The following is a 27,968-nucleotide window of genomic DNA, read 5'->3' on the forward strand; positions in this document are numbered from 1 at the left end:
TTCTAAGAATGAAATGGCTTTGAAAATTACTATTTGATCGAAATTCAATAATAATCAATTATATGCCCAATTGTAATTTTAGAAACCACATCATTTTTAAAGTGGCACAAGAAAAAACAAAAAAAATTTATAACATTAACCAAAACCCTTAGAACACAACTATAGACTATAGTAGGAAAAGTGGAATCCTAAATGGCAAAACCAAACCCCCATATCACCACACGATAGCAAACCAAACACAGGCCACAGCCAATCAAATCTCTATTGGCCTCCAAAAGCACATGCACTATTGCACCTTCCCGCCACCAACTTTTAGCATATAAGCCCGTCCCAAGTAAGAAGCTCAAGAAAAAAAAAAAAAAAGAAAAAAAAAAAAGAAAAAAGAAAAAAGAAAAAGAATAAGCTGACCGCCGTACAAATAGAGCCACGTGACGCGGTCGATTACCATTAGTGGAGGTCAAATCGGAGCCGATGAAGTATCGAAATCTGATTGGCTAGTGGCGCACGTCAATGTACGATGATTGTTGACATCGTGCGTGTTAAACTAGATATTTCTTTACTTGAACAGTGGAGTGGAGTCTGTACAAAACAAAACATAAATGTTTTTTTCCTCGATTTTGTCTGTGTCTTAATCTTACTTAGCTTATCTTTTCTTAATTTTACCAAAACAAGATAAGAGTGAGGAATGTGAATCTTTTATTTTAGGTAATTTTTGCCTTTTATTATTATTATTATTTTTTTCTTTTTTTGGTTTTTTTATGCTTTTTTTTTTTTTTTTTTTTGTGGGGTAAGAGCTTAAAAGAGAAGACAAAGATGGATGAATAAGGAAATAAAAGGCTTTGTGGTCTGAGTCTAAAGAGATAGCTATATCCGCAGTTAACGGATATCCTCTTCGTTCTTGCTCTCAGAATCTTCTTAGCTAGGGTTTCTGAAATTTGTATCACTTTGATGATATATACCTGTGTCTCCTTGTCTAAATCTTACTGGGCTCTCTGTGGTCTGATTTTTTCTATGAAAAAATTAATCCATGCGTTTTGGTCTTCTTCTGCTCTCATAAATATTTCTGGGATTTCTGGGTAGCTAGCTGTAAAAGATTCTGATCGACCATCGTTTTGTGAACCTTTCCTTTTTGGTCTGGGTTCTCACAGTTTCCCTTAAATTTTTGCACTTCCTTAACTGTTTACAGATTTCAAAAGCATATATATAAGCTGTTTTTGGAATTTTCTCCAAAACTTGGTGAGATTTTGAATTATTATTATTTTTTCTATTTTTTTGATCGGGTAAAAGCCGGATTGATGTTTTTGTGGTCATTTAGGAGATGGTGAGAGGAAAGATTCAGATGAAGCGAATTGAGAATGCGACGAGCCGTCAAGTGACCTTCTCAAAGCGTAGAAATGGGCTGCTGAAGAAGGCCTTCGAGCTCTCTGTCCTTTGCGAGGCAGAAGTCGCCGTGATCATCTTTTCACAGAAAGGCAGGCTCCATGAGTTCTCAAGCTCCGAGTATGTTTTTTTCTTTTCATCACCCAATATATATAATCATACATTAATCCTCCATTTCTTTTTTCCTTGGGAACATGTCGTCAAATGTTTTTGTGCACTCGTGTTTTCTTTTTTCCAATGTATAAAGAAACATGTTTGTTTTTTCGAATATCTTTGAATGCGTGCTGTAGCAACAACAAGGTCTGGGAGCTAGAGCTACTTCCCTTTCAGTGTTTGATATATTTCTCTTTTATTTCTTCTACATCTCTTTCTGTCTGCATTTTTTTGAATCATATCTGACTTTCTGTTTAAAGTATATTTCTTACGCACTGATTAGACGTTTACATATATATATGTAGATTTGCTATATCTTTTGAGTTGCATACGGAAATTAGGAGGAAAAACCAGCTTTAGTGATTTCCATTCGATCTGATCTTTTCTTCTCATTCATCGATCTTTGAGTACCTGGAATTTTCAGACCTATGATCTCTCTCTCTCTCTCTCTCTCTCTCTCTCTCTCTGTGAGTGTGTCTTCTCTATTATTGTTTTCTTTTCCGATTCTGTGCCTCTTTTTCATCTTTGCTGAATTTCTTGAAGTGTCTAATTTGATTGTCTTGTCCTTGGTATTTTATTAATTAGGGCTAGTTATAGTTTGATGAGAGCCAGCCAGTTTGTTTTTGGAACTGACGAGTCACCACTGAGGGGTGGCAAATCGGGTTTATGGGTCGGGTTCGTTTCGTGTCGAGCTATATGTATATGATTATATGGGTTAACTCTAACTCGACTAATTGAAAAGTCATGAAAGATGTTTGTTTTAGTGCAACTTCATATCTTATAATCATAAATTATATTAATTATACAACTAGACTCATGGCAATCAATTTATTACTCGATAACCAATTATCTTAACACAAATTAATAACATAACCCAACTTCTTAGCCAATATACAATCAAAATAATTGTGTCTAATCGGATGATCCGGTTTGACTCGAATCTTATTTCACTAAACCATAACCCGCTAATTACGTATTGGATTTACGGGTCATGCCAAAATTTCCATTCCTAAGCCACCTTGCCATTAGTCCTTATGGTTCTACTAGTGGGATTTGCCCCATGCTACATTTTAAATGCAATTTTTAAACCTTTCCTTCTATTAGGTTCGATTATCATAATGCTTCAAGTCCTATGAGACAATAAATATAAATACTTTAATAATTTAAAAGTTTGATCAATGTCATTAATAGGTATAGTACTTTGTGTGGTGTACAAGATTTCATGAGGCCTTTTGTTTTGATCAATACTTCTTTATATCATGTTGCACTTTTTGAACTATGATTTTATGGGGCTGTTGTACTTTGTGTATGTTTTTATTTGTTGGTTAAGTAAATATATTTTATTGTGAATGAGATTTTTTCGGGGCTGTTGTACTTTGGATAGTACTTTTTCTATATCTACTACAAAATAAATATGTAGTTTTTCATGTGAGTTTTAAGTCCCATCTATCATTTCTTGCAAGAGCTACTTGTTTGCATTAATTAGTTGTGATGAAAAGTTATTATATACAAATGATACACTAAATTAATTACCTTGCATGTCATGACGAATTAAGTACATGAAAAAGAAGAACTTACGTGCATGCCGTAATATTTGTTACATGCTGTGACTTCGATCTGATTACTGTCGAGTACGTAGCTGCTATCTCCTTCATATGGTTCTCATCAGCAGTCTATCAAGAACTGTTTAATTTTCTCGTATTCCACTGAATTGGTAGTTTCATGGTGATAAAAGACTTGATCATTTCGATAATCAAATGAAAAGTGTAGAGATCGACTGCAATATAAAAGATACTAATGGTCTATGGTGCCTTCGAGTGGCTCAAGCATGTCTTCTTGTGTGAAGAATATATTCACTTCAAATTCATTACAATTTTATGTGTGCTTGTGCACACTTGTGCATGCATTCGCATGTGTAAACATGTTATTTAAAATTTTATGTTGTTTAAGATGATCAGTCAAGATATTATGTTACAACCTGTCTTCATTTAAATCTTTGGTTGCTTAAGTGTGTTTTGCTTTCTCCCATTGACTCTTAGCGCTGTAATTTTAGATTAAATAAAAAAACAAAAAAGGAAAAAGAGAAAAATTAAGGCACCTTTTCTTTTAGTGTACGTAAAAATTGTATTTTTTAATATTTAGTGCAGTTGAAAATTATCAATGGAAAAGTATATCCAAGAACATATAAAACGGCTTACAATTTGCTGTAGTATAAACAATTTTCTGGTCAAGCCCTATGTCGCCTCCCCACCTCCCTCCCTCCCTCCCTCCCACTCCTTCATGCTTCCACCACCACCGCGACCTTCTCCGTTTGAGTCTTACCACCTTCACCACAATGATGAATTTGTCATTGCTTTGTGAGTTTGATTGCCACTCTTACATTTATTCTACCTTCCTCACAAATTCTAAAATCACCTTTGAAATGTTTGGGCCGGCCAAACCCAACCGGCTTGCTCACCTTCAACTTCAAGAGTCATAATCCCTATTGCGATTTAGTGATGATAAATACCAAAGAATTATAAACCCTATTACTCATCTAAATCTTTAACTCTGAATTACTTATATCTCTTCTCTACAATTATAGAATTATATATTGTTGAATGCCTCCTAAACTTCTGCAGAAGCTATATGAATATGAAACGACCTGAATAATTTTTTATCCTAAACACAATGTTTTCTTACCCTAATGCTCAGTACATTCTTTTCTACATATTTCTGATGACTCAACTACTTCTCCTTTAAATCCTTTCAGCCACAGCCTTTAAAAATTAACATTAAATTAAGGAAACCTGCAGTCAAGTGATTTGTTAACTTACAAGCTCATTACTGGTGTAAATAGAAGTTTTTGTTTTCTTTATAGGAACAGATACTATTTGTTTTGTGGCGGGAGCTTAAACTTGTAAAGACTTGGGAAAAAAAGTTAGTCACATATATATGCGTTATCACTCCAAAATGACTAATTAAGTTATAATGGGATCTCCATAGAATCACTTCTAAAACCTAATCTTACCTAATATGGAACTAATGTGGGATTTATATTCATGTGCACCTTTATAATTAATCCACTCACTCAATATGGACAATCCCCCATCCAATGTGAGATTGATTTTTTGGGGTGCCACAATCTCCCTAACTCAAATCTCTGACGTCCTTTCTAGAGCCTGTAGTGCCCCGCCATAAATAAATGCGATATTTTGCATAATCTATGTGGTGATATTACTATTACCTCATCAATTAATGTTGCGAAGTTTGTCACATATTTTTTTGAAACCACAAACTCATTATATACGCTAGAGCACTAACTAAAAGATAACTTCATGAACCGATAAACATGTTTTGACAATATACATATCATTGATACCCTATGCTATACATTATCAAAAGTTTACACATACACAAGGGATAAGCATGATTGGTCCTCCACAGAATAGCTTGGACCCCAAAAAACTATGGCCTCCTCCTTACCTTGTAGTGCTAAAACTGTAAAATCAAATAATTTTGTAGGTGGAATTGGTGAGTCCATGATTCAATATGCAAATATAATGCAGCGTGACTTAGTGGGTTGCAGCGAAGAACATCAATAAGCAGCGGATAAATATTTCTAGATCTTGATTCTATCAATGATCTAAGAAATCTTCTTGACAAAAGCTAGATACTCTCTAGGTTTTGAAGGAAAATAGAAGAATAAACTCAACTCTGAGTAATTCTCATTAATAAAAATCAATAATCAACAACTCCCTTTCTTTGGAGGCTTTAAGCATATATTTATAGTCCAAAACCCTAAACCTAATAAAATATGACATAAATACCTCAAAACCCTAAACCTAATAAAATAACGAAATAAAGACTCCAAAAACCCTAACCCTACTAAAATAACAATATAAAGTCGGCTAGAAAATAAAACAAACTGATGCGCCTGTCCAGACGGGACATATGGCCGTCCGGACGGCCACGACACTTAAACGACAAAAATATGAAATAACATATGGGATTGTAATACAACTCCGATCTACATCATTCTCCCCAGGTTGGAGAGAATTCGTCCTCGAATTTGGCCGGTTCTTCCCATGGTCCTTCGGCTGTCCAGTCAACTCATTCCATCCTCCTCTTCTCAAAATCACAACAAGGCCACACCTCATAATAAACATGATGGCCTGCACCTTCCTCACCTTGCCGAGTCGACTTGTCAAGTTGCTCGTACCTTGCCCTTCCCAAATGCCATGAGAATCCCCAAAGAACTCACAAAGACCCTTTCACTCTTTGATAGAAAAGTCGTCTCCACCCCATAGATCTCATCACAACTTTAGTTAAAAGTTTTTGACAAGATAGCATCTACTCCAAGGAAATCAACTTCCGAATCAAAGGTTTCTCTTTCAAGACTTTCATCAAACACTTGGTGTATAGAACTCACCTCTTCGTCGGGATAGATGTCATAGATTGGTGGAGAGGCCCAATCTACCAAGCAATCTTCTTCAATAAATCCATCTTCCTCCACCACAATTGATTGACTCCTAATCTCCGTCACCTCTCTAGGCATCATCTCCACCATCTTCCTAGGTACTTCTTTTTTCTGGAATTTTTTATTTTTATTTTTTGTGTCACCAAGAACTCTTTGGGTTGCAAGCAACCTTCAAATTCCGGTACATCTAGTTTGAACCTACTCACCCGCCTATTGGCATGAGCTTGCGCAAAGTGCTGACGTCCGTGCATTCGGTGCTCCGCAAATGGGTTTCTAGATCCACTCTTCTAGCTAGGGCATCAACATTATCAGCAGTGATCAGTTTTTGGCGCTCTCTGTGTATACTTCCCGTGTATGTGGGTTGCGCCCCTCTGCGCTCTTTTTATATATCATCATTACTTATCAAAAAAAAAAAGATCCACTCCCTTTGTGAACACACATGTTGGATATTCAAGTAGTGATGTCTTCAATTTGATCCCTCGTAGCCGTGAATTGATCCTCCACGTGTTCCCAACGTTTAGCGATAGATTTGCCTTCCGCCTTTGCAAATCGCGGTATTGGTTGGTGACGACAATTGTTCGGCCCACCATCCATGTGCTGCAAACGAATCGCCGGTTGCTCCTTACGTACTGTCTCCGTGCGCACGTGGACCTCGTTCATGTCTGCTAAAACGGTCGCTCCCCATTCATGGAAAGTAACTTGAGCTCTGACACCAACTGATGCAGCGTGACTTAGTGGGCTGCAGTGAAGAATATCAATAAGCAGCGGATAAATATTTCTAAATCTTGATTCTATCAATGATCTAAGAAATCTTCTTGACAAAAGCTAGATACTCTCTAGGCTTTGAAGGAAAATAGAGGAATAAACTTAATTCTGAGTAATTTTCATTAATAAAAATCAATAATCAACAACTCCCTTTCTCTGGAGGCTATATGCATATATTTATAGTCCAAAATCCTAAACCTAATAAAATATGATATAAATACCCCAAAACCCTAAACCTAATAAAATAACGAAATAAAGACTCTCAAAACTCTAACCCTACTAAAATAACAACATAAAGTCGGCTAGAAAATAAAACAAACTGACGGCGCCCATCCAAACGGCCTTATGTCCCGTCCGGACGGGACATATGGCCTTCCGGACGGCCTCGTCACTTAAACGACAAAAATATGAAATAACATATGGGATCGGAATACACCCGATCTACATCAAAATACTTCTAAAATACACCATGTGCGTGACGTGAGCCTCTATTTACTTAAAAATTTCTCACTTTTGTTTATCAAAGTTGTTTAAAATACAATATGGTTCTCAAAATCAAGATAAAATTTTCTTTCATAACAATACAATAATTTTAGAAAATCGGCGGTGAGCATTTGTAGAAACGTTAGTGGAAAACTCATTTCTTAATGTCAATTTGAGAGAGACTTTTCTTTTATGGTAGGTTTCTAAAACTGAAATTTCTTAGCATTTTCTTTTCTAATATTATATCAAAGCATAATATGTACACACATTTCAATTCACTTGTTAGTAAATAATGATGAGAAACATTTTTGAAAACAAAGCATGCTTATGATATAATACATATTCAAAATCTGTAATGATAAAACAGTTGATAGTACATAAAAGGACTAGTAGAATAAAAGAAAATAGATACATAATTTTATTGGTGGTTTGGTATTAGATACTTACGTCCACTACTAGGGTAGAGCTCTATAGGGTTACATTGTGGTCTTATTGTTTCATATGATTGTGTACTAAAGGCTGTATTTATAGTGCTTACAAATAATACTAATATTCAAATCCAATATAATCCTAATCAAAACCTTCATTTAGGGTAATCCAATCCTCATTTGTGATAAAGATTTATCATATACTCTAACTAAAATATGTTTAATTGATCTTTTGCTATACTTTACTTTTTCAAATTATGGTTTCATTAAGTGCACTCCCTTACTTAACACTAGGTCATTAGGAGTACTTCCCCACCTAACACTAGGTAATTAAGCATAATCTTCCACTTTACACTAAGTTGTTTGGTGTACTCCCCCCCCCCAACTTAACACTGGGTCGTTAGATGATACAATGTGGCGTAGTGGGTCGCAAAGATAAATAAACACAAGAATTACAACTCTTCTCACAACCATGAGTCAATCAAGGATTCGAGGTAGGATAGAAAAGAAAAAGCACTTTCATGCATTTCTTATTGATAATCAACCAAAATACAATAGCTCTAAACAACCATAACATATATTTATACTACCTAAACCCCTAACCCTAATAAAAATCAAAAAGTCAATTTACAAAAGTTTTCCGCAGTCAGTTCGAACTGAGCTACTTACCAATTTGAACTAGGTAAAAATTTTCACCTTGTGCCAACACCAACTAGTGGAAGTTCCTGGAAGCAATTCATCCCAAGTTCAATTCGAATTGAACTTGGAACGCTTGCTTTTGTTTAGCTTTTCAGTCTCTTCTTCGCATCCTATTTTGACCTAGTAAACATTGGAATTAGCAAATTTTATGAAATATGACATTGTAGGCCTTTGAATAAGCTTTCCAATGCGATGAAGCTTCATCCATCCAGTGTTAGAATCACGAGATATGGCTTTTTTCTAAAACTAGTCCGATGGAAAATTGCCCTACAATATTCTTCTCAGGTTGGAGAGAATCATCATCGAATTTTGATGATTTTTGCCTCGATCCTTCGGATGACCAACTAGTCATTTCCATCCTCTGCTCTTCAGAAGACAAACAATGTGATAGCCACAAAGAAATATCACTCAACTCATCACCACAAGACTTCAATGATCAATGGTTTAAAAATTATTCATGCTATACTCAAAACAATTCCTTCTTCCCATATTTGCCATCTATCTTCTCCCTTTCATGTGCCATAAAGATCCCCCAAAAAGGATCAACAATTTATTCATGTTTAAACATAAAATTTTCCTCCACCGCATAAAATTCATCAAAATCATTATTAGGGGAATTTGATAAAATGCTATCTACCCCCAGGAAATCCACAAAATTGATTTCTTCAACCCTCAAATCAAATTCTTCAATGTTAGGGCTTTCATCAAACTCATCAAACTCATGAAGTATAGCACTCTCATCAACAAAGCTTTTTGTGCTGTTCCAGCGACTTACCTCATCCAATCGATTTTCTTGATCATATGACAAAGAACTTCCTACAAGATCTTCATCATCAATACCTGTATCATAAGTTGGTGGATAATCCCAGTCTACAAATTCTCGAGAAGGCTCCTCGACATCTTCTTCATGTTGGAACTCCTCTTCCATGAATTCATCCTCTTGGAAATTTTCATCAACAAATTCATCTTGTTGGAATTCCTCATCAACAAAACCCTTTTATTATAATCCTTCATAAAAAAGCTTACCTCTCCTCCACATAAGATGGGTTCGGTAGATGGAGTTGAGGCTTATAGACAATAGTCAAGGCGGTGCATTCCGGAGGCCACGCACCAAACCTTACCTCCCTTTGTTGAAATCGCATATAGTTATGGGGTAAGAATGCGGCCTTCATATACTTCAATAGTTGCTCCCAACTATTGATCTTCCTTTTGCTTTGTCACACTCTAGTTGCTTCAACCATTATCACCATGGACCAGCTCTTCCCCGGAAATTGGTTGTTACTAAAGGTACCCTTCGATCATTAGGCACCTCTTTGAAGTCTAAGATCTCCTCTACAATAGCTATGTAATCAAGAAATTCTTCATACTGCAAGCAACCTTGGAACTCTAGGATATTGAGCTTGTATTCGGCCTCCCATCAATTAGTGTGAGCTTGAGCCATGAGGTACTCCCTTCGCACTTTCTGCTCTGCAAAAAGGTTGATAGGTTCTCTTTCATGTCGAGCTTGTATTTGGCCTCCCATCAATTAGCATGAGCTTGAGCCATGGGGTACTCCCTTTGCACTTTCTACTTTGCAAAAAGGTTGATAGGTTCTCTTTCAATACTAGACCCGTCTTCCTCCATACCACACGGATTTGGTTGATGCCGGCAATCATTTGGACCAATCATAGTGGCATATTGCTTCGTAAGTGCTTCCATTTGCTCGAACACACTAGCAAACTACTCCTCCATGTACTGCAAATGAACCGCCAATTGCTCCTCATGTGATGTCTCTTTGCTTGTGCACATCGTTCAAATCTATAAGATAGATCCCCTTTCAACGTCCTCGTTGCGCCGTGGAAATTAAAACTTTGCTCTGATACCAACTGATGCAACGTGGCGTAATGTGTCAAAAAGACAAATAAACAATAGTTTTTTTTTTTTTGATAAGTACAAATAGTTTTTTTTTTTTTTGATAAGTACAAAAAGACAAATAAACAATAGTCAATTAAGGATTCGTGGTAGGATGGAAAATAAAATCACTCTCATAGTGTTTCTTATTGATAATCAACCAAAATACATCAAAATTGAGGCTCTAGACGGCCATAACATATATTTATACTATGTAGACCCCTAACCCTAATAAAAAATTGAAAGAAAGTTGGTTTACAAAAATTTGCTGCAGCTAGTTTGAATTGAGCTAGTTACTAGTTCGAAATGGGTAAAAAATTTCACCTCGTCCCAAGTTCATTTCAAATTGAACATGGAACGCTAGCTATTGAAAGTTCCCTGAAGCACTTCGTCCCAAAATTGAACTTGGAATGCTTGCTTCTATCTAGCTTTTTAGTTTTTTCTTCGTAACCTATTTTGACCTGGTAAACGCTAGGATTAGTAAAAATTCATGAAACATTATTTTGTAGACCTTTGAATTAGCTTTCCAACACAACAAAACTTGATTGCATCCGATGTTAGAATCACAAGAGATGACTTTCGTTTTATCAACTAGTCTGATGGAAAACTGCCCTACATCATTAGGCGCACTCCCCCATCTAACACTAAGTACTCAAGTGTACTCCCCCATCTAACACTGAGTCGTTAAGCGTACTCCCTAACTTAACACTGGGTCGTTAAGCATACTCTTCCACCTAGCACTGTGTCAATTGGTGTATTCTTCCACCTAACACTAAGTCATTAAGTGTACTCTGCCACTTAACCTGTAACACTCTGGATGATACCTGCCAACTCTAGATAATGTGCATGGTAATTATGCTCGTAACTTTTCAGCTGCCACGAGGCAAAAGCTACAACCTTGCCATTTTACATAAGAACACACGCCAAACATTTCTTTGAGGCATCACTGTACACTACGAAACTCCCAGATTCAGTAGGTAATGTCAATATGCAGATACTAACCACTTCTTCCATTCTTGAAAGATTTCTTCGCAAGCGTCTATCCATTCATAACCCGCATTGTTCATATTGTGGTCCTGATAATTTTGAAAAGCTCTAGTGCCTTGGCTATCCACATCGATAGCACACTCTTGTGCAAATCATACACTATCCCTAATTGACCTTGTTGCACTGCTAACATGATGTCGATTGTGGATTTTGCTAGTGCTACTGCTGTTAAGGTGCGGCTAGGGCGAGCATAGGGCGTCCATGGCAACCCTCTTAACTGCTCCCACTCCTCAAGATGGCATTCCTTGAACGAAAGTCCTCTTCCTCTGTTTTGTCATTGCTTCTGCAAACTCATTCAAGTACTTGCACAAAGAAGCTCGATTCACCAATTGTGAGAAGTTCTTAATTTGGAAACAATCCTGTTGAGTTCTAATACAAGGGTTCAAACTTCTCTTGCACTTCCTTTCCTCCTCCTCATTTGGGATGAGGTACATCGCGAATCGGGATAACTGTGTGAATTGGTAGCATACTCTACGACAACCATGCTTTCTTGCAACTAATTGATGAATTCCCGAGACATAGCTTCCTGCACCACTTTAGGGGAAAACAAAATGGTCTTTAAACTCATCCTTGAATGAAGCTCAAGAAATGACTTGTCCAACCATCAACTCCATTGTGAGTAGTACCTTCCTCGCTTGCCACTACCTCTTGGCTTTGCTAGAAAGGTGAAAGATGATATAGGTTACCTTTTGCTCCTTTGTACAATTGATAGCCTCTAGACGTTCTTCAATATCATTAAGACAATTCTTCGTGCTAAGGTAGACTCTAGTGTCATCGAAGGTAGGGAAATGATGGTTGCAGGAATCTCAGAACGAATAGCCTTACACTCCAACACACGGTTTGGGCTCACAGGCATTGGTCGTCGTGCTCACCAGCTGAGTGGCTAGTGCCTGCAATTGAGCCGTATTGGGATTAACAACCTCATTAACTAGAACCTCAAAGGTCTTTGGCTTGTGCGGGTGGGTGTCCTCACCACCTCCCAATTCGCTTGCATTTGGAATTGTCATTGGTTTTCTTTGGGGCGACATAATTCTACAAAAATCTTAAGAATCAATATTGACTCGAAAAAGAACTACAAACAACAAACTTATCCTAACCAAAATTCTACCTTTATCTGACTATCTTATGCTTTGCATGATCTTCTTCTTAAGGCTATCTTGACTAAATTCAATAATCCCCAGAGCAAAAAGCTACGATGCCAACTGTAACACCTCGATATTTAATTAACTTGTAACTAACTCAATTTGCATCTCAAGGCCTATTTACTGAGTAAATAAGTCCCAAGGGATAAATGGGACCCTTATTAAAGGGCAAACAACGAAAGACTAAATCACTTATGTAATAAGATAAACATCACTAACGACATGAAATAATAATAATAAGTAGGGCAATAATTGAAAACATCATAATGTAACATAGCATAGCAGAAGCATAATCATCAAGTATCTTGTTCAAGAACTAGTCATCAAATCAAATATCTAAAAAAGAATTCAAAATATAATCTCAAGAGTTATACATTGAATAATATACATCCTTGAAGGTAAACTCAAAATCAAGAATAATCTCATAGTCTCACTTATCAAGGCTCACAGATAACAACCGAACACATCATTATGGCAATGAATATCGTACACCAACAACAAAAACCCTATGAACTCATCACGATGCCCCTTATGCTCAAACCATAGGTAATGCCATAAACCGGGGTAGAATTCCTCAAACAGTAGCCTAGCCAAATCCTTCAAGGCCTCTAGAAACAGTGAATTCGTCCTCATGGTTGTCGACATCTAAGGTGAGGCTAACTGTAAATCAAAACATATTTTACAAGTGGATAAAAATCAAAGCATAACTCCTTGACTTAGTGAATTAGCACACTAGGAAAGGGTTAAAAAAACGCATGCAGTATCCTGAAACGGTGTTCTTGTCAAATGACAAGGTAGCAAATCATGTTGTTGCAATATAACTATAATATACGATATCATATGTGAACTAGTTGTAGTTAAATTTCATATAGTCTATCTATACCCTTAACCACTTCTTGGTAGGATTTGTGTATCCCACTATCCCTATCCCAAGGGACCTTTGGTACAACATTGGTTTCCTGGTGAGGTACAATAGCATGTTACCGCTAGTGGTCCAATCTCAGGTGATCCACCCCACTAACAATTGCAAGGTGCGACCACCATCTATACATGGTTATGTTGGTCACAAATAACCATTGAATCCAAGGTCAACAACATAAAGGTGAAAGTGAACCATATGGTCAAACCCATATAATGGTAAGTCCATAATTACCATTGTACATAGCTAGTCATGTCATACAATTCAATTAATCATTGTCTTTTACATGAATAAACTCACACAATGTAAATAACATTCTCTTATTTACATGATGCAATTAATCATTGTCTCTTCCTGCATCTCTTCCCTCCACTTTGGATCACTAATTGCCTCCTGTAAATTTTGAGGAATAAACACGGAAGACAATTTGGATACAAATGAACGCTACAATGGTGAAAGTTGCTGTTAGGATACAAAGTTAGATATAGAGTGTTGAGTATAAGATCTGACCCATTTACGTTGAGCAATAGGCATGGTCATATCATCGACAACAAGTATTGAATTTAAATAAGAGGTATGGGAACCATTACCTGAGTCAAGGTCTCATGTTCGATAAGTAGCATCTAGAGTAAACTCTCAGCTCTGTCACTGGCGATGGCTCACATGAATCATCACTAGGAGTCTCATTAGCTTGATTCTGTTTGTCATGCTCTGGCATAGGAGCCGAGACAAGTAAAGGGCTACTCTTAGAAGACTTCTCTTCACTCGGACTCTCCTCCTGAAGAGAAGTTTGGGTTGATGAAAAATATGGTTGACTAAAAAAATGTAACATCGATTGAGCAAAACGTTTTTGAGAAGGGGGGTGATGACATTTATACACCTTCTAAGCAGGAGTAACCCACGAAAATACATTTGAGAGCATCGGGATTTAATTTACCCCAAGTTTGATACCATGATGAATGATAAGAAATAATAATTTTTATTATTTCTCAATACTCAATGATACATCTAAGGTTGTTTATACAAAGATATAAAACACACCAGTATGGAATTACAATCAATGAGAACATATATGGAAAGGAAATCAAATCATATCAGCAGCATATCTTCAATAGTCACCACCTCAGCCTCCTCAACCTCTGTATCACTTTCCTGGCTTGAACGCATAGATAGTGCCTAAGTTGGTGCCCTTTGACCTACTAGTAACCGCCCATTAGTGGCATTGAGCTTCCTTAAGCCACCATGGGGCATTCCCTAACAAAGTGTCACGTCTTGCAATAGAAAAACATACTCTCATCTAAGCCTTGCCGTCCCTGATGTGCAACTTGCCACATTTAGAACATGGGGTCTCTGATTAGATGAAAATGTGGGGTGACCGTGTGCCAACCTCTACCTTGTATAGCCACTGTAAACGACCCTCTTTGTTGGTTGAGAACTTGGGGGCATTTGGCACTTCTTTTGTTCTATTGTTGTGATGTTGCCTTTGATCCCATCCTTAGCTATGGTGGTCACATCACCACTAACTCCTGGATCCTTGGTTGAAGACTTGCCTCAGACTTGTTTGTCTTCTTCTCCTTATTAGGGATCAAGCACTACGTGAAACAGGATAGCTCAATAAACCTAGTAGCTTACTGCTCCACAGTCATGCTACCGTGCTCTAAGTCCATGAATTCTAGAGCTCTCTTTTGCTATTGTGCCTGTTGATTGGTTTGCATGAAGAAGGTTAGAGAAAAGAGGCTCGTCTTAATGTTACGTAGCCAACCTCAAACATATTATTATATAAGCTTACATAAATATGACAATGACTAAACCACTCTCAAACCCTAGTACATTCTTCTAACACTCTCCCTCAAGTTGGAACATATATATCATATAGACCCAGCTTGGAACAAATAAACTTTAACCGGTTACAACATAAAGATTTTGTAAACATATCAGCTAATTGGTCTCCAAATTTCACGAATGTTGTAGATATATCTTCATCGAGTATTTTGTTTCGGATATAATGACAATATGTTTAGTCATTTCATGAAAAGCTACGTTAAATGCAATATGTATAGTAGCTTGGTTATCACAAGATAACGGGATAGGAGTAGGAGCTGAGAAACCAATCTCTTGAAGAAAATGTTGTAACCATGTCAACTCAATAGTTGTATGATCCATTGCCTTGTACTCTGCTTCAGCACTAAATCGTGCCACCACTGTCCAAGATACAAGATTACCGCCGAAGAATGTGCAATATCTTGTGGTAGACCGTCTATTTGAAGGAGAACTTGCTCAATCTACATCAATAAAACATTCTACCCTAAGATGTCCATTCGGTCTATACAATATCCCTAGACCGGGTTGTCTATTCAAGTACTAAATAATGCAAGTAACAACTTTCCAATGTGAAACCCGAGGAGCCTCCAAGAATTGACTGACAACATTAATTGCATATGAAATATACGGCCTCGTGATAGTAAGATAGTTCAACTTCCCAACTAGATGACGGTACCTTTCAGGATCTTCAAATAATTCACCTTCATCCTTCAATAATTTCTTATTTGAATCCATCGGAACATCAACAGGTTGAGAACCCAAAAGACTTTCTTCTAATAAATCAAGTCCATACTTTGTCTAAGATAAATTGATACCTATTCAAGATCTAGCAACTTCAATACCTAGAAATACCGAAGTTTGCCCAAATCCTTTGTATGGAATTGTTCCAGTAGAAATTGTTTTAATCGGGCAATGCCTCTTGAGTCATCTTCAGTAATAATGATATCATCTACAGATACCACAAGAAGGATATAGCTTGCACTAGTATGCAAGTGAAACACTGAATGATCCGTTTGACATCTCTGAAGACCAAACTTCAATACCGCTTAAGAAAACTTTTCAAACCATGCTCGCGGTGATTGCTTGAGACCATACAATGTCTTTCTTATCTCAAAAGCTTAAGCTGATAGGAAAAAATAAATTTAATCACTTAATCAATACTGTAACACTCAACGCGTAGAATGTTAAATTTAAATGGGAAGTAAATGATGGAGTCAAAGTTCGAACTCAGGACTTTTGGCTCTGATACCATGTTGATAGGTTTGCATAAAGAAGGTTAGAAGAAAGAGGAGGCTTGTCTTAATGTTACGTAGCCAACCTCAAACATATTATTATGTAAGCTTAAAGAAATATGAAAATGACTAAACTACCCTCAAACTCTAATACATTCTTCTAACAGTGCCCTTGGGAAGATCCAGTACATAACTCCCTTTTTAACTAAGTCTTTGTGATGGTGGCTATAGTTCATAACTCTAAGACCATCCCTCTTGGCATGCCACCACCGAGTTGCCTCTCCAAAAAATTTGTACCTTGAATACAATACCTTATGGTTAGTGCAATTGGTGACTTCAAACAATCGCTCAATGTCGGTCATCCACTCCTCTTAGCTTGCTTCAATTTTCTCTCATCCTCTCTCTTTCTTCTTCTCGTTTCCCTCTTTCGGTCTATTGGATCAAACCAAGAGAGAAAAATTGATTTCTTTCTTGGTTTTAGGCGTTTAAATAGACAACATTTCAACATTGTATACTCATGTTCGAATGGAATATAACTCTATTCAAAAGGTTCATGTCAAACGCATTAAATACGCATCAAATTGCGCTTCACCTCACTAACTCACACAATGATTGATACATGGAGATGTTGCATTTGAACGACATATGTCAAATGCATTTAATACAGACCGAATCCCATCGCGTTTCACCTAACATGCACAATGGTTGACACGTGGAGAAGTTGTTTCATTCGAATGCTATCATCCAATATTGGATCCTAGCCGTTTATTTTCCCGTACATGCTCCCAATTGACACTTGGCACTTTGCCTCGTTCAAATGGTACATTCTAGCTCTTAATTTTTCTAAGTTTTACAAATTCCCAACCGCTAATTGATCCAATGCCTATGAGTCTAATTGTGCTCAATCCGATCCTTCAGAGACGTCTTTTTTTTAATGCTTTATTTCATTGTTCTTATATTCTTAGGCATTACATGGCCAATATCATGCAGTGCCTCAGCATCACATGGTATTACTAGGTTGCTCTCATACTATTTGTTACAATCCAGAGAAAGCGCTAGCCACATGCACTATTACTCCAAAAAGAATAGCCAAGTTATGAGTGGAGATCCTTGTAATTATTTACAAAGCCCAATCTTATATAGTAAGAAATCAATGTGAGACTTAGTAAACTTGAACAACTTTATAATCCACCCACTCAATGTGGACAATCCATCTATCCAATGTGGGACTAACTTTTTGGAGTGTCACAAAACTAATTTTGAAAAGACTGTATTTCTCTGCTTCCTTTAAGCTATTTGGTCCATGTCAAAATACATGTTAAAGTTATCGTTAAGTCTACTTCTTTTGGCTTTGGTGTCAAAATAATAGGCCTTCAAACAAAATGTCTCATTTATTCCTTCCTAGTACTCTCCTTTTCTTTACATACATCTCATTTATAAACTGCATTGATTTAATCTAGGCTTGTGCCTTAGATATCAGGAACCTCACTCCTCAATGGTTCTTGCTGTCTAAGCTTCATGCTACGTGTCTTCTTCTGGCCAAAAGAATAAACCAAACCAAACTATGCATAAACCTCATATGAAACCAAACTACCCTTCTCACTCCGATTATAAAACCAAACTACATTTAATAATCCGAGTGAGGAGATAGCTTGGTTTCATTTGTTTTCTTGTCGTTCTTCTTTCTTATGGGTGTGCAATGCTTCTATCACTGACCATATGGAATACCTTAACGTTTTGAAGATTTCTAATTTCCCCCATTATTTTTTTTTTACTCATGAATTTGATTAAAATATTAATTAAATTACTGAACTCATTCTTTTCTATCAGTTTAAGATTAAGTTATGGACATAAATAAGTTGTGGTGAGATTGACCCACACATACTAGCCTTCTTTGTCGCCTTGTGGTATGTTCCACCTTTTTTTTTTAAAAAAAAAAAATTCATTTTAGTTCTATAAATTAATGTTCTCCTCAGTAACATGATATGTGAGAGAAGACCATACTAATTAGGCCCCTTATCAAATCAATAATATCAATACAAAAATCTTCCATGAACAAGGAGATTTTGCATCAAGTAGGTTCTGTAGAATTAATGTACCTTAATTTATATCTTTAAGGCATTTAAACAACTGACTGTTTCGTAAATTATTATAAGATGGTTAATTTGGGTCCATATTAATAACAAATAATTGTGTTTAAAACGATTACTAGTCATAACACTTGGTCAGATATTTGACCATATCATAAATGAATATGAGCATGTTTTATTTGACGCAATATATTCCTTTACACTTTGTGTTTTTACTTTTAACAAATAAAACTTAGTGAAATTACACCAAAACTTGGAAAGTATCGATCATACAATTAAAACTTAGTTACACATGCTGTAGAGTTTTATTTATTTATTTATTTTTTTGCCCCCTTTTAGCAATAGGTTAAATGTAATGATGACATGTTGTGCTTTGGATGGTCAGCATGCAAAAGACGATAGAACGATACTATAAATATGCAAAAGGTGGGCACACCAACAACACCGACGTGGAACAATATATGCAGGTAGACCTTTATATCTTGGAATTAAAGAATATATTCTTTGTGATATTATTGAGGAAAAGATAGTAGGAATGGTTACTAAATAAGGATTTGATAAATTCTTCACTTTTGGCATCTATCACAATCAATATAATGAGGAAGATCTGCCCATATTTGCTTCCACATGGTTTTTTACAGCAGTTTTTGTTCAAAATAATTTTTAAAAAAGCTGCTTAAGCTCAATTCTCAAGGGACGAGGAGCACTGAAAACTGTATTTATTTTCTATGCTCTGGCAGAAGGTGACATGATAGATAGGAGAATAAGTGTAGTTCTTGTTTTTCTGATTCATGTGGTGATGGAAGAAGTTACCTGAAGATCTTCACGAACGCCTTGACCCAAACAAGAAAGCTTTCTTCCATATCTTTCCAAGCTACTTAAGCTTAAACAATGTTTGAACGTTTCTCCTTTGTGTTTAACTTGGCCTTTAAGTGCTCGGCTTCCCCTTTTGCTGCAGCTTCTTTCTTTCTGAAAGACCTAATAGCTTTCTTTCCTTTAGGGTTCTTAGTACTAAGGGCTTCTTGAAAATTAGATGGATCTCCAGATTTAGTAATAAAAGCAAAATAAGCCATATCTTCAAAAGAGGTATGATGGGCCAGCTAGCAAATTACTCAATTCTCAAGGTATTTGTATGCTCACATTCAAAGCACAGCAAGAAGTAATTTGACCCCAAGTCAAGGAAGTGCATGTTCATCGGATATTAAAAAAAAAAAAAAAAAAAAAGTAATTTGACCCTTAGTCAAGCAAGTGCATGTTCATCAGATATAAAAAAGGGAGTGAAATGATATAGGTTATGGGATTCCGCGTTAGTTAGGTGATAGTATTTAACTATAGCTAAACTTTAAGTGTAACTTAGTGATATTCGTCAACCGTAAGTCAGTAATAGTCTTCAACTGTGACTATTATTCTTGAATTTCATGATATACTATAATAGATAGAAAGTACTCGTTATCGGGATGTAGTATTTACTTGATAATATTGTGTACAAAAACACAACAATGAATATGATACAAAAGGGTATCAAAAATTGTATCAGAAAAGAGATATTGTTCTACTGGAGTGAGTTAAATGATTCAAAATGTCATGAGATAGTGACATGGTGAAACAGTGAACAACGGTAGCAACAACACTACGTCATAGCCAAAGGAAGAGAAGAGAAGAGAAGAAATCACAAGGCACAATCAGGCTGTAGACGAGGAATTGTTAATAAGAAAACATGCCATGCATCTTCAGAGCTTGAGATCAGAAGGAATTTTTTTTTTTAATTGAAATGGGCAAAAGGTTATCAAAAGGATTTAGTAAGTCAACCATTCTGCCTTTGGCTTTTTAATAGAGTTCTGTTTATCAGTAAGGTACTTCATTTTTTCGTGGAATTCCTTTATTGGTTAAGTGACGCACAATTCCTTCCTCATGGCAGTAATCAATGAAAATTGTGAATTCGTAGTCCTCCCCATTTTTAGACCTTAAGCACTTTAACTGTCTACTAATTTGTTTTTCAACTTCTGCATTTCATCTCTTAAATATTTGATTTTTTTTAAACAAAAACTTATACCTTTATTGAATAATCAACTATTTTTTCATCTCTTTTGAATAATCAAAAGAAACAAAGTACTCAGCTTTTTCCTTTAAATAGCACTGGCACAAGACCCAATACATTTGTGTATATATGCACAAAACAATCCAATCACCTTCACTTCGTGAATCTAACCCTACTTTTTCTTCCATATAGTCAATATTTCCAGAAGCCTACCCATAGCCTTTAACATACTTCAATAGCTTTTCTTTATAGGGTTTCATCATGCCTCTTTTGCTCATATGTCATAGATGATCAGTATTATCTCTATCATTATCATTTGAGGTAGTAACTGTTGCTTTACTTACAACTGTATTCCGTACTAATTTGTTGAGTTCCCAATTTCTGCCCTTTGCTTCCAACCATTGCACCTTACTCAGTTTCTTTAAATCCATAACATGTCTAACATCCTTAAGAGAGTCAAACACTTATTATATATATATATGTTTTATGTTGTTTATATTTTGAATAATTGTTGTTTACATTACTACATGATATGAATTGTTTTACTCACTTCATTTATGGGGTATGAAATTATCTATGTAGAAAAGAAAATGGAAAGAAAAATAAAGTTTGTTTTTATTATTATTCATAAACCCTCTCTCTGAAACGTGACTTTCAAAATGGCTATGACACTTTATACAAACAACTTTTATGACAACTATTCATTGTAATAGATGCATTAAAAATAATAGAGAGGAGTTTTAAAAGGAAAGCCTACGAAGATCATACACTACAAAAGTCGGAATGTTTATGTTTGCTGAGTCGTGGACCCACACATTCACTTGTAAAATTATAATATTGCTTAGGAGGCTGTTGAGGAGGACTTGTATGTGGTTCTCGACTTTTAGCAGTGAGGCCAGCAAGGCCCGGCAGGACGCCTTCACTTTTCGAAGAGCTGGCTTTAGCTAAAGTCAGTTTTTAGATGTTTTATATGCCGCTTGTGGCATCTTTTGAGTATATGTAAACATAGTATAGTTAAAATTGTAAATGACATTAAGTTATATCTACGAGAAATATTGTTACAGATAGAAGCTCTAGTATGCTTTGTGAGTGAGTTCTAATTAGTTTCAAAAAAGAAAAAGAAAAAATTATACTGGATTTCCTTCTGTTGCAACTGTATGAGAAAGTAGTAGCACTACGTGGAATTATTGCTTTATGAAGCCGATGTGTTACAATTCTACCTTCCAAATAGGATTCGTAGGAATTCATCAAGTTTCCATGAGCCCAAAAGCCCATCCTTAACCAGTTTCTGGATCTTATTTAGATTAATATGACCTAGACGTGTTGATGCCAAAGATAAACTTCATTTGTAGAAGGAAATTTTCTCTTTGATGATAAAACATGCAAGTTTGATTCTAATTCGGAGTTATGCAATGTAGGTGAATTGGGAGGAATAATATAAAGCCGTCAACAATAGAGCTAGAACATATAAACAATATATATATTTCTAAATAACTGCATTATCTTTTAAAATAAGAGTATAACTAGATTTACCTAGATAAGTTACAAAAATCAAATTCCTGCGAATACTAGGTACATAAAGATAGTCTTCTAATATTAAAACTCAAGAACCAAAATACAAATGAAAAACTCCAATAGCTAAAATTTGAAATCTCACCTCATCTTCAAGCGTCGCGTACATCTCCATATCATTCACTCTTCTTGTTTCCTGGAATTCCAGTAGCATATTGCAGATATGATTACTGGACCCTAATTCCACACTGGCCCCATGAGCTTGTGGGATTCAACACAAAACATGTTTCAATTAAAAATAACGTATACATACCCTAGCCTTTGTGTTGGAATTAATGGCTCATATTCTCTCAGGCATAGAGATTAATATTGGAATACCAGTGGTTGTTTAAGTAGACAGAGTGGAGTCTTCTCGCCCATGAGCCTAATTAAGTTTGTGGGAGATTTTCAAAATACGTCTGTACAATTAGGGTTTTCTTATATATATGTTATGTTGTAACCTTGAATCATTAATAGTAAAATATAGCTGCACTCTCTGTGGACATAGGCACCTTGCCGAACCACGTAAATCTGTGTTTCAACTCTCTCTTAATCTCTCTTTTTTCAATTCTATTTTATTTATCATTATTGTGTACGGTAATAACACTTTGGTAGCCAGATACTTAGGAAAATTTCTCTTCCAATGCCTAGCCTCATTGCAATGGAAATACTTTCCCTTTGGTATTGCCTTTCTTGCTTTTGTCAATCCTATGGCAACTTGCATGCTTGATTGTTTGGTCCTCTTCTTCTTTCCAGCCTTACCTTTCGGCTGAGAACTAGTAGTAGAAGCCTGAGCCATATTGACGCTTGCCCTGGCTCTCAAGATGCAAGATGCCTTCTGCTGCGCAAAGCTCATTTATCAACTCAGTCAATGTATAAACCTTTTTCTTCTTTGCATATCTAAATCTGAATTCACTTGAGATTTACCATCAATTTCAGCACCCAAGACCTCCAGTTCATTCAGATAGAAGATCATTTTTAGACAGTTTTTGAATTGAAATTTTTGATCGTGTCCTGCATAGCAACATAACCCTAGTCACCAGATATTTCCTTCAGACTGGTCATGATGTCTGAAGCAAGTGACATATACAACATCTAATACTAGAGTACATTTGACACTGGCCAAAATGTAGCACTTTTCCATCTCAGTGGACTTATCCCAATGATCATATTGCTGATGATCCTCATGATAGGCATCAATAGTTGGGAAATCTAGGCATGATTGAGTCCGCATAAACTTGTGCCCTTCAGCCGTGAGCACAATATACAAATTACGTTTCCAATCAACGTAACTGGGTCTAGTTAGTTGGTTTTGGTTCAGAATGGTAGCAAGAGAACTAAAAGAAGATGAAATTTTCAATTTGGAAAAAGAATAAAGAACAAGATAAGTACAATAGGAAAAATAATTTTTGGAAGAGAGATATATACTTCATGAGCTTATGTCTTGACTGGAAACACCTGGTCTTGCATCCTCTTTCTACGCCTACACAGTTAACTTGGTCATAGCTCTAAATGCCTTTGCTACTCCATCTTCTGGTTTTTTGATCATTGACGCAAGGGCCTTCGATCAAATGACCGGTATATCTTCCCTATTTTCTTCTTATAATCTTTGTTCTGTCAGGGAAAAAGTAAAATATCCATGGTTTCTATCATCAATGTTTGGTAAAGGCTCCATTTCTTTCACACCTTCCATATCGTTGTCATCTCTCCTTCATATACCAGATTTTTCAGCCAAGTTATTGTCAATTGCTCATATTACCCGTGAGCTAATTTGTAGTCATCTTCTATTATATTATATTTTTTTTTTCAGGACCTAGTCAGGGGGAGGATAATCGGCAATGGTAGCCTGAGTGATGGTCTATACCATTTGGATCTCAACCCATGACACAAGGTTGGCTCACATAGGCTTATTGCATTGTTCTGTTGGATGACTCTGCAGCAAGAATTTGGCTTTGGCATTAGTGGTTAGGGCCTCCTTATTTTCAGTTAATGCAACAAATCTTTCCCCATTTTTGTGTAATCTTGTTTCTAAGTTTGAGTTTGAAACTTGTGAAATTGCTAAATATCATCAGGTGTCATTTTCTCCTAGTATAACTAAAAGTGATGCACCTCTTTTTGTTCATATTTCACCACATGATTCAGACCCAATTTAATGCCTTCATCAAAATTGTATGTCCCGATGAAATGGGTGAGTATCTATCTAGTAGTCTCAATACTTTTTTTCATGAACCTGGTACTATCCATTAAACCACTTGCGTTGATACTCCCCAACATAATGGAGTTGCTAAGCAGAAGAATCAACATCTTCTTGAGGTAACTCGGTCCATAATGATTCACATGCATATCCCTAAATCTTATTGGAGCAATGCCTTACTACTCACTATAACAAATCTCATTACTAAATGCCCTCACGTGTCTTAGATTTTAAAACACCTTTTGAGGAGTTGTCTCCACTTTTATCTACCTCAAATTGTGTCTCTCCAAAAATGTTTGGTTGTGTTTGCTTTGTTCACATTCACGGCCAGGCTCGGGGTAACTAAACACATTTTCTCGAGGAAAAGTTGCATGTAGGATTTGTACACCTCATGAAGATAGGGGAGCAACTTGCAAATATTTCGACGTAGGGAGTATCCAGTATTCTTCATTCAACCTTATGCAAAATGGGTATGCGAAATCTGTTCGCCTTAGCTTGAGGGAGGTATGATACAAACTTTGGATAAAACTCACCCTTAAAAACTGGCTTGCAAGGGATGGGTGTGCCAAAAAGCTTATATAACCATGGTTAACATTTTACTTGAGCCATTTGGGACAATTAAGACTATAGCATACCACTTGTGATGTCCCACATTGCCTGGGTGTGGAAAAGATGATGTGTTTATATGGAAAATGCTCACTCTAAATGGTATGAGGCCTGTTGGAAGTAAACCAAATAATCAAAACCGTTCGGACTTGGCCCAAAGCGGACAATATCTTACTACTTGAAGCAGGGGTGTTACATATGGTTTCAGAACCATAGCTCAACCTAAGCTGGGGGGAGCGTGCACAAGCCCATAAGAATCGCCAGCGAGGACGTTGGGACTCAAGAGGGGGTGATTGTGACGCCCCACATTGCCTAGGTGTGGAAAAATGTGTTTATATGGAATATGCTCTCTCTAAATGGTATGAGGTCTTGTAGGGGTAAACCCAATGATAAAAACCGTGCAGACTTGGCCCAAAGCGGACAGTATCATACCACTTGGAGTATGAGTGTTACACTACTACACTTCAGAACCAACGACTGCTGCGGCCCACTTTATTTCATAAGTTACCCGTGACGTGAAACTTGACTTTGATACCAAATGATAAAAACTTTGCGTAGAGCTTATCCTTAAAAACCGGCTTGCAAGGGGAAGATGCCTAAAAGCTTATATTCGCATGGTTAAGATTGTACGTAGACCATGTGGGATACTTAGGATTATAACATACGACAACCGACATCTACGGCGGCCCACTCTATCTCATAGGTTGGCCCCTCCGTGACTTAAATCCATTACGTGAAATCTGACTTTGATATGAAATGATACAAATTTTGAGTAAAACTCACATTTGAAAACCGGCTTGTAAGTGAAAGGTGCTTAAGAAATAATAAGAGAAAATTTCTCATTCTCTTTCAACTATTTTTAGGCTTGAAATTCTGACAATGAAATCTAATCTTCATTGCCTTCAAAAAACTAATCTCTTTTTCCACTGAATATTCGGTGGAAATACGCTAACACTTGATAGTTAGCTATAAAAGTTAGAACAGAAGGATAAAGATAGTAATAACAATAAAGATAGTGGAAGACGGGGATTAAGGCTTGATGTTGTCAATTCCAGAATCTCTCCAAAAATCTTATTCACATCTCCAAATTGATTAGCTATGAAGTCTATCATCGTCGACATTATTCGATGGTTATCTCATAAAACCAATGGTATGGAACTGGTCGTCAGTTATTGTGATCGATGGATGTGTCTTGTATCATGATGCTAATCCAGAATACTGTTTTATGATAATTATCTTATATACATGATCACTTGGATAAGGAAACCTTGAAGACCGATTTTCATTGGATAATTCAAGCTAATGTTGATAAGTCTCTTGGGACATAAACCATTGTAGCTGACAATATAGGTTGTTTTTCAAATGTTTATACGGTGTTGTAATCTCCTTATCCTATAAATGAAACAGAGTACACTGTCGTGTTTATTTTCCTTTAGTTATGATCTGTAAGTACAACTTAGAGCTTATTATGACGTATACATATGTAAGTGATCATGCCAAGGAAGTCATGATCACTTGTTTTTCTATTGCCCTTTCTCTAGAAGTATCCGGTGTCTCCTTGGTAACAAATATAATCTCTCTTAGCCTGATATGCATTGGGATTATACTTTACACTGGTTATTGATTTTAAGGAAAAATCCCTCTATCTAGTTTTCAAACTTGTTGAGGTTCAACAATACCACTCTACTCACTTGGACTGCTCTTAGAACATGTTTTGCACGGTGCAATTTCGAATGCCATAAAAGGATTTGGCTTCCTTCACTGGACACCAATTGAATTTTAGATGAGATAGTCAAAAGCTCCATCCAACAAAACTGATATTTGCTGGTTCAATCTACTCCTCTAGCGAGAAAGAAATTCTAGGACCCTCTCATAAACGATTTTTTGGATTAACCTTTTGTAAACTATTATGCGACTGCCATACAACTCAAACGACGTGACAGTGAAAATCAATCTTTAGTTCTTTTACAAGTGCTAAATTTCACTACTAACAGTCTACTAAATAACATAATAATTGATTCTACATGCAGCGACTGAAGCGAGAAAGTGCAAACATGGCAAAGAAGATTGAGCATCTCAATGATTCTCAAAGGTTCATCGCTTGCTTTGATACTTGTTCTTGCTGCATTTGTTAACTGGTATTTCTAAACTTTGACGATTGTCACAGGAAGCTTTTGGGACATGGCTTAAGTATATGCACTCGTGAGGAACTCCAGGAGATTGAAAGCCAGCTGGAGCGAAGCTTACGCAGCATCAGGGCAAGAAAGGTATTTTACAACAAGGCTTTCTTCCACCATATTATTCTCCGGTTGCCATGGAAATGGGGAGAGGAAGATGAGAGACTGGAAGATTGTGATTATCTTCTCAGTTCCGCACCTTGCCATTCTCAGCAACCAAAATGATAACAAAATGAAAATCATTGAAAGCTAACAAACAGGAAATGGCCTAAATTACAGGCTCAGTTATTGATGGACCAGATAGCGCATCTAAAAGCAAAGGTATATATAAATTACAGCCTCAGAATTTTCTTTTTTTTTTTTTTTTTGGTAGCTAAGCTAAAATGTATGTTTTCTTCAAATTCAGGAGAGACTTCTGATTGAGGAGAATAAAAGTTTAAGCGAAAAGGTGAAACCTTTGATATCTTTCTTAGATTGTCATCCGTTTTAGCCGACCATGAACCATGATGTTTGATATATTTCCTATGTAATATGTATGACATTAATTAGTGCGGTGCAAAAAATCCACGGCCTCAGGAGAAAGATGTTGTAACGTACTGCAGCAGAAGTTGCCAGAGCTCAGAGACAGATGTGGAGACTGAATTGTTCATTGGACTGCCAGAAATGCGCTGCTCAAAAGCAGTGTAGGGCTTCCCAAGATGATTTCCCAACGTAGAATAAATTGCTGCGTAATTATTTTTCAAGTGCGGGCATGCAATAATACATATAAGAAATAATGCACTATGATTGTATTTGTTCACTTCTGATTTGTGTCTTTTGCTGATTATGACTGTTAAAAAAAAAATATGTTAATGCAGTACATTACTCGAGAGTATTAACATGTAACATGTATTA

The 27,968-nt window shown here is 36.4% G+C and overlaps 1 protein-coding gene across 2 annotated transcripts; it reads left to right on the forward strand.

The window, feature by feature from the left end:
• Window positions 1–619: 619 nt before the first annotated feature.
• LOC132181364 (MADS-box protein AGL42-like) lies at window positions 620–27,873 on the forward strand. 2 transcript variants are annotated; one of them, XM_059594555.1, is made up of 8 exons: window positions 620–705; window positions 1,316–1,500; window positions 18,894–18,975; window positions 26,928–26,989; window positions 27,065–27,164; window positions 27,354–27,395; window positions 27,481–27,522; window positions 27,624–27,873. In XM_059594555.1, the coding sequence occupies exons 2-8, from the start codon at window positions 1,319–1,321 to the stop codon at window positions 27,759–27,761; spliced, it is 648 nt and encodes a 215-aa protein (XP_059450538.1). In that variant the 5' UTR covers window positions 620–705; window positions 1,316–1,318; the 3' UTR covers window positions 27,762–27,873. The 2 variants fall into 2 exon arrangements, with proteins under 2 accessions (XP_059450538.1, XP_059450537.1); XM_059594554.1 differs by lacking the exon at window positions 620–705 and adding an exon at window positions 817–1,236.
• Window positions 27,874–27,968: the final 95 nt, after the last annotated feature.

The sequence above is a fragment of the Corylus avellana genome, chromosome ca5 (genome assembly GCF_901000735.1).
Source record: "Corylus avellana chromosome ca5, CavTom2PMs-1.0".
Taxonomy (NCBI): domain Eukaryota; kingdom Viridiplantae; phylum Streptophyta; class Magnoliopsida; order Fagales; family Betulaceae; genus Corylus; species Corylus avellana.

Coding starts and splice junctions, on each gene's coding strand:
- LOC132181364 (XM_059594555.1), top strand. CDS start 1,319: ATGGTGAGAGGAAAGATTCAGATGAAGCGAATTGAGAATGCGACGAGC. Junction 27,396..27,480: donor TAGCGCATCTAAAAGCAAAG/GTATATATAAAT, acceptor CTTCAAATTCAG/GAGAGACTTCTGATTGAGGA. Junction 27,523..27,623: donor ATAAAAGTTTAAGCGAAAAG/GTGAAACCTTTG, acceptor GACATTAATTAG/TGCGGTGCAAAAAATCCACG.